The sequence below is a fragment of the Halichoeres trimaculatus genome, unplaced genomic scaffold (genome assembly GCF_033239565.1).
Source record: "Halichoeres trimaculatus isolate MK-OKI-2021-1 unplaced genomic scaffold, fHalTri1.1 fHalTri1_scaffold_17, whole genome shotgun sequence".
Taxonomy (NCBI): Eukaryota; Metazoa; Chordata; class Actinopteri; order Labriformes; family Labridae; genus Halichoeres; species Halichoeres trimaculatus.
Genome location: NW_027437195.1, coordinates 9,593,282 through 9,605,465, shown reverse-complemented (window position 1 = coordinate 9,605,465; position 12,184 = coordinate 9,593,282). Strand labels below are relative to the sequence as shown.

Genomic DNA, 12,184 nt, shown 5'->3' with positions numbered 1-12,184 from the left:
GGCTTGAGCCAATCCCAGTTCAAATCACCTATTAAAACAATTTCATTGTAACTTAGTTGTGACAAAAGTTGCATCAAAGACTGTAACCCATCAATCACAGCAGACAGGGGTCTGTATCAGCCAACAACAGTTAAACTGAAATCCTGAGATATTCCCAAACTCACTGCTAGAGATTCCAGTTGTTTGGCAATTGTCTTATGTCATATGCAAATGCAGCCAGTTTATTTATTTATTTATTTATTTTACAGTTTTACAATTATAAATTTAGAGAAGGGGAAATCAAAGACCATTTAGATCACAGGTGGATTTATGTGTTAGTCCAAGAGGGATGCTTTCAAGGGTTCGTCATCTTCATATTTGGAGTTTTAGCACATTAATCATCAAATATCAGTGGGTGGCTGACCCACTGTTTACCTTTGAAACTGAATTGTTTGGAGCAGATACACACTGTAGAAAACTTTTATTTCAGATAAACACAAGAAAAATTATAGTTAAGATACACCTCATCCCTCACTGTGACATAGTCCCAGCACTTTATCTCTTCTGATGAGTTATAAAGCCTATTAAGTGTCCTACAACACAAACAGTTTTTCCAACTTCAACAGACACAGACTTCATATATGTGAGCTCCAGTTACAGGCTGTGTACACTCAACTAAAGCGGGGGCAAAAGCATGTTTGTGTGAGTTCGGTTGTTTACCAGGGGTGTCCAAACTTCAAAAAAGGCCAGCAGCTCTTATTTACATATCCATTAACCCTGAAAGAAACATGTAAATGCTGTATTTGCTGACTATTTCTTTGAGTGATTCCTCTGGACATACCTACTGTGTTCTCTACCTCCTCTTACTTTCCAATCCATGAGAAAAGAGGAAAACTACAAGAACATGGAGATTAACAACCACTTTCAGACAATGTTTTGGTCCTGAACTGGCATCTTTCCTCCTCATCCAGACCCACTGACCTCTGAACTCTCTGACATCTCCCAAAGCACCTTTCACAAACCGTCCACATCCTTTGAGTGATCTGTGATCAAAAAGCATGAAGGTGTTTCTCTTTCTTTGCTTCATTCTGGTGCATCAGCTTTATCTACAACTGTGTAAAAGATAAATGTAAATTATCAGTATCAACCAGGAGGGACTCAAAAAACAGCAAAACTAAGCACGGTAAAAACTCTGAAGTGTTAATGTGTCTCTGACTCAAGTCCTGTCAGCTCTGCCTACAAGTTTAAAGTCAAAGACTGTCGTCAGTCTGTGTCACATGTCCTAATATTTTTAACTGGAGTCTGACTCAGAATAAATTCTCCAGATCTGATTATTTTAAACTTGCTCAGCGAGAGTGCTCAAAAATTCCTCTCCCACCTGCACATCAGAGCAAAGTCACTGCATGAGTCAGCGCTCCCTTTAGGTCCGTTTCAGGTTCACACACCAACAGGAACTCACAGCAACAAGCTGCTGTCTCATTACTGGACAGTTTGGGCTGGTTGGTTTGACTGGAAATGAGATTAAATGAACCAAATTTGTGTTTCCACACAGAACAACTAAAGATCTATGAATAAATGTCCTTTAGTTAGTGGGTTATACTCTGAAATGATGCCTCTGTCCTGAAAACGCTCCCTCAGGCTGCAGGAAGAAGGAACTATTAATGCAGCTTATGCAGACGTCAGCCATGAGTAGAAACATGGAGAAGCTCGCTCTTTTGAAAACTGATCCACAATGACTGTTGTTCACTTGGCATCTCAAAACTGTCTCATAGTGAGTCTGCATACAACATCCTGAAAAACTGGACAGACAGACAGACACACACACACGAGCACACACAGCAAGAAAACACAAAGCCAGACACTCGCTTTTTTCTTTCTCCTTCAATTAAGGTTGGCTTAATTACTCGCTTAATCCAAGCACCCTCAGTGAGAAAGCATTACAAAAGAGACACTGAACACAGACAAGCAAACACATTAGAGCTCTCAAACACTCACAGAGCAAGCGGCGCTTTTCATACAGGCGGAAAAGGAAAGATTTGGAAAATGCTGTACCTTTGCTTTTAGCTAAAGGAGGTGAAGGCGGAGACAGGAGAGAGGATCCACAGCCGAGAGGGTCCAGACAGACCGACAGAGGGACCAGAAGAAGAGAGGAGGAAAAAGAGGAGACATGAGTTCAGACTCCAAAACACTTCAATGTATATTTAAATACATATCAGAAGTAAACATCATTGTACAGGAGCAGCAGTGATGCTGTTGTACATCCACAAACACTAAAACACATGCAACAGGTCACACCACTCCACACACACACACTCAGGTACACACAAAGGCTAAAAGACAAGAGCATGCATATGATTGTAAAGAGAATAATCTTTAAAGGATAAAATGGTCTTTTAGGACATTTAATGATTATATTATTGATATAATTAAAATAAGAGCATCACCTCTCACAGTTTGCATGTTAGCATGATGCATTGTATTAAAACATATCATATAACCACTTTAACAGTGATGTGGACAGTGTTTACTGGCTCAGGCTTATTCTCTTTGTTAGATTTACATACAAATCTCCTGAGTTGAGCCATGAAAACATTTTATTTTAGGACAACTCCACATGTAGTAAACTGTTTTTATCATTTTATGTAAAGCTCACAAAATTTCATGCAGTTTTAAAGATTACTTGTTTTTAAAAGCCTACTTCTTTCGGGTTTTTCCTTCCAGTGTCTACATTCTACTTTTAACTTCAAGATTTTATTGCTTCAAGCTTTCACTTTTTCTGTATCAAGTCCCACCTAATGGAGGGGGTTTTCTGCACATGGATCTAAACATGGATATACAGTAAAAATGCTGAATGTTCCAACTAAACGTGCAGATTTTTAAACCTTTCATTATACATATGTTGCAGAGATCCCTGAATCTATCTGTAAGCTTATCAAAATGTTCTAGAATAGGACAAGATCTTCGCAAGATTTTTATGCGATCTTCATCAGAATTGCTGAAATAGTGACATCATGGCAGGAAGAGCAGGCCTCAAACACCAAGGACTCTTTCATAGCTCTGCGTTCGACAGGCCTTCAGAGAGTTGGTCGATCTGGCTTGGCCCAAAGATTGTGGAACAGGAAGCCTTGTTTTTATTTATTTTACTGTGTGATTTTACATATTGTATTTTCATTCACTCCGTAAAATGTCCTTAAAGTGATACTCCGGGATGAAACAAGTTGGGTCCTATCACAAGGTTTAGGGCAGAAATTACCCCTACAGCAGTGATTTTGTGCAGCAGAAGCCCAGGGCGCGCACACCAAACACCCCCTCCCTGCTCCTCTGCCGGTTTCCTCTGCATTCAGGCGGGGACAATTTTTACTTGACCAAAAACACAAATAAACGCACTCCCCCCGAAAAAGTCTGATTATTATTATCTGATTATCTGATAAGTGTCAGTGCGTTACTTTCACACAAAAACATCGCTAAATAAGGCTCTAGTTCTCATCTTGTCGTAAAACGGCGCTACCTCCGCTGCAGAGCCACAGCTGGCTACGAGGCGCTTGCCGCTTAGTGTATAAGTCCGCACGCGCGACGTGCCAGATATAAAGGTAGGTAGTCTGCCAGGACGAAGAGACACGATGAGAACTAGAGCCTTATTTAGCAGTGTTTTTGTGTGAACGTAACGTGCTGAAAATTCTCTAAATAAAGCGTGAATGCAGACCGATATCAGATTTTTTCGGTGAGAATCCGTTTATTTGTGTTTTTGGTCAAGTAACAATTGGCCCCGTCTGAGTGTAGAGGAAACCGGCAGAGGAGCAGGGAGGGGGTGTTTGGTGCGAGCGCCCTGGGCTTCTGCTGCACAAAAACACTGCTGTAGGGGTCATTTCTGCCCTAAACCTTGTGATAGGACCCATCTCGGAGTATCACTTTAAGTGCTGAGAAAGGCTCTTTTAAATAAAAGGTATCAATATTATTATTATTGTAAATATTCTAAAGGAGACAGTGGCCAAAACAAGGGTTTTCTAAAACATCAGTGAGAGAAAAATAAAGGCTTTTGTTGCTTTTGTTTTTTTGTTTCTTTTTTAGTTGTACATCATGTAAAGCTACTACAGGGACACTAGAGGACTCCAACAGTTGTATTTCAGATTAAAGAAACATACCAAAAACAGCTCTTATGGCTCTCAAAAGCTGGCTTTCATTTTACCAAAGAGAACCATACATTGAACAACACTTCGTGACATGTTGCATAACAACATTAACAACAGCATCTCTAAATCATAGGATGATTAAAGTGATGCCTTTTGTTGATATGGACATTTTTTTTATTTATTTATTTTCTTGGGGTTTAAAAGTGAATGTGATCAGTTGGGGAGCTTTTCGAAGCCTAAAATAACTGATGCTTCAGTACAGGACACTACAGTAAAGTTGTGTTTTTGTTTTTTGTATTTTTTTAATCCATTTAGAAAAAAAAAAATCCACTTTTACTGCCTTATACTAAATTATTTTAACTATTTATTTTAGGACCGTTATTTTAGAACTGTACTCTGACTTTAATGCTTTAGTTCAGAGACTGTCTCATTATTTTCTGAATTGTATTTTTGCTGATATTATCTTCTCTAAATCTTGGTTTTATTTTGTAACCCATTCATTTAAAAGGTTTTTTAACATCATCTGTTAGTGTCCTTTTCTGACCTTTGCCTTCCTTTACAACAGAATGAGTAATTTGCACTGAATAAAACAATACCACTATAACTCCACCAACAGCACAACATGCAGCTACAGTCACAAACAGCACACACAGAAACAAAGAGAAGAGGAGGAGAGCAGCGTACCTTGTTCTGCCATCATGTGCGCGAGGCCTTCAGACGACAGACAGGGAGGAGAAAGAAAGACAGAGGACTCTTAGTTACAATACTCTGAGGTATTGTGATGAAACATGTTTTTTCCAGGAGGAAATCATGACATCAGCACACACTGACACACAAAGCTTCCCGTGGCTCAGTGGGAGGCTTCTTTAGAAGAAACACCAGCATGTTAGGAGAAGCAATAGTCTGCCTTAATCCCTCACTGAAGTGAAACACACATTTCATGGTTCTGTCATCTTAATTCGCTACAAATACTGTAAATCTGGGGGACGCATGTATCCTGACATGACCGTGTTTTCACTTTAGCTTAATGCTTCTAAAGTTCAATGCTGAGCTGCAAAACTACACTGAAAACTCTGATTTATGCAGAGTCACCCTCTTTTTTTGCCTTTACCTGCAAAATGCTCAACTCCTTCTGCCTGTTGCTCTCAAACCCTGCTGCACTGGGTAAAAACAGGTTATGCACGGCTTGTTTTGGAGCTTTTTAAACCCTCAGCTAGATGTAAAACCTCACTGTACACCTGTTAGCAAGATTAAAGTTGCAGACTGTAGGGCTGAACGATGAGGCTGAACTCAGAGCCCTCTGCAGAGTCAGATGGGAGGTTTCTGCAGGTTTGTATCACAAGTCTGAGTCAGAATTATCTCTGGTAGAAGGAACCTGACTGGATTAACTGCGACCCCACATGCATGTTCTCCATCTGACCTGACTCATCGCTTCACAAGCAAACCTCCAGCTGCCACTGTCCTCATGTTGCAAAACCACCAAGCCCTTACGATGTTTGCATCCCCTTTGTTAATCCCAGAAACAGCTGCACAAATAAAAGCTGCCATCATACTGTATGTACGTCATTCTTCATGAGACTCACCTGGCATACTGCTGACGACCTCTGGATCAGGAGAGACAGAGAAAACAAAAAGCAAACAAAGGCAGAGTTAGAACACACTCTCATTCTTGCATGTTGTCTGTCATGCAAATTAATACACACTTTATAAATCATACAGAGGGCTGGCAGAGAGCACAGCCATGTGTATGTGCTTCAGGATACAGGAGGTTTACACCATGAGGAGATAAAACACATTAGATGAAGTATCCAGAGTGAAGGAGAGGACTTCTCCTCCCTGCACAGGCGTGAGCTTTCAGTCTCTTCATGACCCGTTAGAACAGATGTGTTCCCAAGTTTGCTCAGTATTTTTGAGGTGCTGCTTCTCACTCATAAAAACATCCTTTAAACTGTGACCTGCAGTTTGAGAGTTCTGCATCCAAAATGTCGCAGAAATCAACTCACACCAAACTTTGTCTTATCTTAAAGTCACTGAACAGAGGAAAGAAAGTGAAATAAGTAAAAGTCATGTCAAAAATCAGGGGCTCCTCAGGGAACCATGAACACCCATAGCAGAATTTAGATGGACTTAAACCCCTGAGCCCTGTCGGAAAAAGGTTGCAGGGGGATTTTCACTTATTGCAGGGTCATTTCTTTGCACTTTTCCTTGAAATATAATAAACTTATTGAATCAGTCATCTTCAACACATTTTTACAAAAGAAATACAGAAGGAATGGTTGGAACTTCTAGTTTTTGTTAAAAATATGAACCTGATTGAAGTGTATCCACATGGGGCAGCTTTGTCTGTCAATGCATGGTCACAGGGTTTGGGGTCTGTGGTTTTACCAAAAAGAACAGAACCATTTTGAGAACCATGAATATCATTTATCACATTCTGTTGATTTCACTTGATTGATAGGAGTACAACAGATTTTAAGAGGAAACAAAAAGACACAGATTGGATCTGGAAACAGGCTTTATTAGTCTTGTAGTGCTCCAAGATGCTGAGAGAACTGAGACAGAAAGTACCATCAAATGTGTGGATTCTAGACATATCACATTCTTAATGCAAATATTTATGAAGTTTCTTTTGTTTGCATGTTCAGAAAGTATCTGTCCATGCAGTCTAAAGTTGTTCACTGACTCAAAGTTGAAGTCACAGTAAAATGAAGTAAAAGGTAATCGAGTTGAGATGCATTAAATGATCTTCTCAGGGACTAATCGAGGATGTTAGACTGTTAATGTGAACACAAGCAGATGGAAGTCAATCAGATATGCATTAAAAATTAATTCAGTCTAAACTGGACGACTTGTGTCAGCTTAGCTCCAACCAGGAACGAGCTGGTCAAACAGTCATATGGGATAGGCTGGCTGTGTGTGTGCGTTTGTGTGTGTGTTTCTGTGTGTTTTGGGATAATCTTGCTAAGCTTTAATTCCTCTGTGTCTTTTCTGAACCAGTTGATTATTTAGAGATTTCTGCAGCGTTGAACTCTGGACTCAAACACACACAGAAGAGCAACTCTTGACAGAAGGAGATTAGAGCAGATTAAATGTGTGTGTACACTCACACCAGCAGACTCTTTTTGGTGTCCTTGTGAGGACCACTTTCAGTTTCAGTCCACTGTGGTTTGGACGTTCCTGCGCTGTGGGGACATTTGGTGGACGAATCTAAAAGTAAGAAGCAGCTGCGCAGTATTTGTGTCAAAGCTTGAGATAAGTCAGTTCCTGGTATTCGGTTTCATTACGTGGATGTGCTTCAAAAACTAATTTGACATCTTAACCCCTCACATGTTGGCCTCCCTTTTTTTGTTCTTGCAGCTTTATTGGTAGCATCTCACCCTCTTAACATCTAAGGACCAGAAGTGATACCAAGCTGCAAAAGAGCCTCAAGAGCAGGCTGCCAGAATGGCAAAAAGATAGGGCAGGATGTTATGAAGGTATTTCGGGTGCAAAATGTTTGAGCACCTGCCACATTAAATTTGTAGATATGTACATTATATTCGTATGATTATCAGTAAATTTGATTTCCCACACTCTATGAGTTGTGTACTTGCAAAATAATTTGTTGTATGTGTCTTTTTTTTTTTCTTTCCACAAATACAACACAAAAATACACATTTAAAGAATCGTAATTCCAAGTGCAAAAATCCTTATCTACAAGTCACATATTTCAACACTGACACGCTCACATTTTGCACCTATTGTTGCAGCGCATTAGGTGCAAAACATACTTGTGCACCTGTATCGTAGAAGTGAAGGGCGGTGAGAATTTGAATATGTGCAAATCTGAATGTGAACTTGTGCAATAAGTATGTGAAATAATTTACCACAAAAATAGCTGTGTCCTTAAGACACAAACACAAATTGTTATTTACAATCACTTGAATCTCTGTTTTCTACAAGTGCAAATCAGAAATTGTACTTCAGGTTCTGCTGAGATATTTGGTGCAAAACTAGAAAACAATCTGTCCTGCTCTGAGATCGTCAGACTTTTTTTGGCCAGTCAGGGAGAAACTGCCCAGCCAATCAGAGGTTTTTATTCAATCCGAGGGCAGTCGTTCGTACTTGTGGGAAGAAAAAAAATTGACACATACAAGAAATTATTTTACAAGTACACAACTCATAAAGTGTGGGAAATCAAATTAACTAATACACATTCAAATTCAATGTTACAGGCGCTCAAACATTTTGCACCCAAAATACCTCCATAGGATGTCATCACACCACATCTGTCTCTGCTCCATCATGGCACCAGAACCAGATCTAATAAGTTTAAATCCTGGCTCCACCCAGCAGCGTTCCTGCTGTATCTCAGCTCTAGAAGAATGGAGGCCCACAGATCACAGACGCAAGATCCTGTTGCCAAATTTGCGATATACCCTATCAGGTCTTGATGCAGCTAAAGCGACCTTTGTATCTCATTATTACCTATTGATTCATATTTGTATCAGATCCACTGTGTCACAATTTATTGGTCAGAGGATGAACTTCTTATGTCTGTATATATAATATAACTTTGTTTTAACTATTGTGTGTACTATACTCAGATTTAAAATCGCCACTTAATTTAAAATCTGTAAGAATGCAAAAACACATAAAAAAATCTATTTTTATAACTGTTAATTAATTCAGGCAGTAAGGGGTTAAGCTCACAGGCGTAACGTTGACGAAACTTGTGCAGGATTGAAATGTTCAAGAGGCTGGAGACTGTTCGTAACCTGTTTTTGTTTCTTCGATCCATCCTTTTCCCAACACAAGCCCTGGAAACAGACTTTGTACTTTTCATACCACACTCCCTGACTTAAACGGCTTTAAAATCAATATCCAGATCGTCATATGTAGCAGCACCGAGCCGCTGACCCAGGCTGCCGTATACAATGAGCAGGGAGTGAGAGCAGGCGTCAGATCTGTGCCTGTCATGGTGGAACGATAGAAGAGATACTCCCAACTCCCAACCCAGAGGAGGGAGTCGATAAAAAGAAGTAACAACAGGGAGAGAGGAGATTAACAAATCCATCTTTCAGCCCGCGCGCTCTCGCTCCACTTTGACTCTCTGACTAATCCATCATTCAGGGCTCAATCTCTCTCCTGACGATCGGCTGCAGTCACTCTCCTGCTCTCTCATTATTTTGTTCTCTATCTTGACCTACTTCTTTTCACTATTTACTCCACGTGTGTTGTGCCACGCTCCCTCTCTATGACCAAGCTGTGGTGTGTTTGTGTCAGCATGGGTGGAGAGATTGAGGGGAAAGAAATGAAACATACATATTTAATACGGTACCAATCAAAAAGTCACAGGTACAATTCCCAGCGGCGGGCTCGCCGACATTTAACTGTGTACAATCACCGTACACAGCAGGGAGACATCTTTGTCTGCGCTCTGAATGTAACAAATCTATATCCTCCAGCTCCCCCGAGAAATCCTCCCGCCATATAAAATCCAGATCACCTTTCTTAGGGGTGACTCAGCAGCGCTTTGACAAACTTATTTGTTAATCAGTGAATGCATAATCTAGGTGAGTGTATGACTCTTCCTTTTAATTCAATACCCGAAAGGTGAGGCGAGGATAGCGGGGGATTAGAGCTGAAAGTGGATTACTTAAAGGGATGATTCATGATGTGTTGGATAAAGTGGGAGAGCGGTGTGATTAATGGGGTATTTCAAAATTCTGCCTTCTTTCATAGCTGCAGGATTGTTTCCTTCACATTATTACCACAGAGGTAAACCTACATGCACACAGGATAAAGGATGGAGTCACAGATTTATCATCACAGCTTTCATCATTGTCAGTGTAACAGCCGTCACCTCATCTCTGACCGATTGCACCGGCAGCCATGTTTCATGATGGTCTGAACATACGAGCGGCTGGAGGAACAGCCAGGGAGGGCCGGAGCCATCTGCTCATGGTGGGGATTCACAGCATACAGCTGGTAGACGGTCTGCCGGGCGTCAGCAGCCTGATGCCCAGACACGTCAAAGGAGAAGGAGTCACTTCCTCCAGGGCTTTTAATTCTAGCTCCTCAACAAGAAGCAGAGGAGTTATGATACATCCTTAAGGTTGAATAAATAAGACTAGTATCTTTTTATACATAAGAGTTTTCATTCTGTGGTTGGGTATTTTAACTGATATATCCATCTGAATATTTCCATTTTTGGAGTATCTTCTTCTGCAAGGCAGAGATGTAACAATACTTTATGACGCACATAACTATTTCAACCACAGACTAGAAAAAAAAAGCTCAGGATTCTGGCTGTCCATGTTAGAGGCCTTAAAAATAATTTAAAATGTTAGAAAAAAAAAAAAGGTGGGCACTATGACAGCAAAAAAAAAGTGAAACCAAAACATTTAGAGGAGTAACTGCCGAGTCAGGAGAAAAAAAAGCAGTGAACGGCTGAAGAGATCCTGATCTTAAATGTGTAAACAAATTACTGTAAACATACATTTTGATCTAAATTGGAAAAGTCACTGAAGTGTTGAATCCTCTAAGCCCTGAGTGTGATCACAGGATTTCTTTCACTTCATCAATTCTTTTCAGCAAACCCAGCTCTCCTGCTAGTCCCCCCCGCTCTGTGACTTCATCAATTAAAGGTTCATTACAGAGGAGAGGAGTCCACTGTCTTGTTTGCTGCACTCTTAATCAGGTATTGACGAAGTGGCTAACCTGTACTGAAAGCTCTCTCTACATGTGTTCACACAGAGCTCAGGGAGGGATTCAGCCGACTCGAGCTGGACGATAGACGGGGTAAAGAAGCAGGCTTGTATCCTCTTCGCTAAAAGCTTCAGGGTGCTTGTCTGTCAGTGAAGTCAGCTGTGCCATTAGGTGGGGAAAGTTGTGAGTTTATAAAAGTTTAATTTCTTCCAGGTAGCAAAAAACGTGTTCTCGTGTGAAGAGCTTTTGTTTTTATCTATTTTTATCTATTTTTTGAATGAGTGTGTTTGTGGTTTCTGGTGTTTCTTCAGCCAGCCTCAAGTGGACACTTGACAAACTGCAGTTTTTTAACACTTCCAGAGAGGCGTCATATTTATATCACCCGGTAGTTGAGGCTGGGGAAGACCCTTGACCTTGCAGAGCAGATGGACCTCCCTGATTCAGTTTCTGAAATCCTGCAGATCCATCGTGCCAAGTTCCATTGACCAACAAATTCACTCGGCTAAATTCTTAACCCCCTAATAAAGGAAGAGAGGCGGGAGCAGCAAGAAGACGTGACGTCAGCAGACTATGGTACTTGTCAGCGTTCCTTTGATTCTTAAGTTAATTTTATAAAAACGGCAGCAGTCGTCTAGCACCATTATCACAGCTGTTTTTAGTGTTCCTGTAGTTGTTCGTCTATTGTTTCTCAGCAGCGGCGCGCATAAGCTACGTCATACTGTGGTTTGCTGTGGATTGGTCTGAGGTGGGTGTGTCAATCAGAACAGTTGTCCAATCACCAGCTGCTGATTTTTTTTAAAGTCCCTCGGCCTATGAAGACAAATCTGAAAAGCCGCTACCCGGATGGACTAGTGAAATATTTCCATGGCCAATATATGAAACTGTTCTTCTGGCGTGTCAGGTTAGAAGACCCAAGCCAAGCTGGTGCTGGGAGAGAAAAGCTGCAGTTTTTGAGTTTCTGAACTATCATAATACGTACACACAACCAAACTGAAAAAGCAGATATTTGCAGTAAAAATAAACATGTTTGGGGAGCAGATGGCCCAGGTTTGAATCCTGCTCATGGTCTCTTTCCTGCATGTCACTCTAACCTTAACAAGTGTACAAGTCTAATTCCTACTCAAAACATCATATTTCTATTCACCCTTACATAATGTTACTTTCACTCCATGGATTCTCTGTGACAGTTTTGAGCCCGCTGTTGAACTCTATGTATTTTCTATGAGACAGTGGAGACCAACATGGCCTGTAAATCAAAATACATTTTGGGATGCTGGGTCAAATTTGACCCAAAACAGTATGTAAGGGTTAATATTGCTCATATTTACATAAAATGCACCTCAAGGTTGTACCAGGGAAAAAAATAAGAATAAATTGGCCTGAGC

The 12,184-nt window shown here is 40.6% G+C and overlaps 1 protein-coding gene across 5 annotated transcripts in view; it reads right to left on the bottom strand.

Moving 5' to 3' along the window:
* nrxn3a (neurexin 3a) overlaps positions 1–12,184 on the bottom strand; it is a 171,253-nt gene that overhangs the window by 142,607 nt on the left and 16,462 nt on the right. For all 5 annotated transcript variants that reach the window (XR_012599774.1, XR_012599775.1, XM_074691832.1 and 2 more), the window contains exons 3-5: positions 5,693–5,713; positions 4,794–4,820; positions 2,032–2,043 (exon numbers count right to left, since the gene is read on the bottom strand). Coding sequence is in view for 3 of the 5 variants with exons in the window: in XM_074691832.1 (XP_074547933.1) it covers positions 2,032–2,043; positions 4,794–4,820; positions 5,693–5,713 (60 nt within the window). In the remaining 2 variants the exon portion in view is untranslated. The remainder of the gene's footprint in view (positions 1–2,031; positions 2,044–4,793; positions 4,821–5,692; positions 5,714–12,184) is intronic.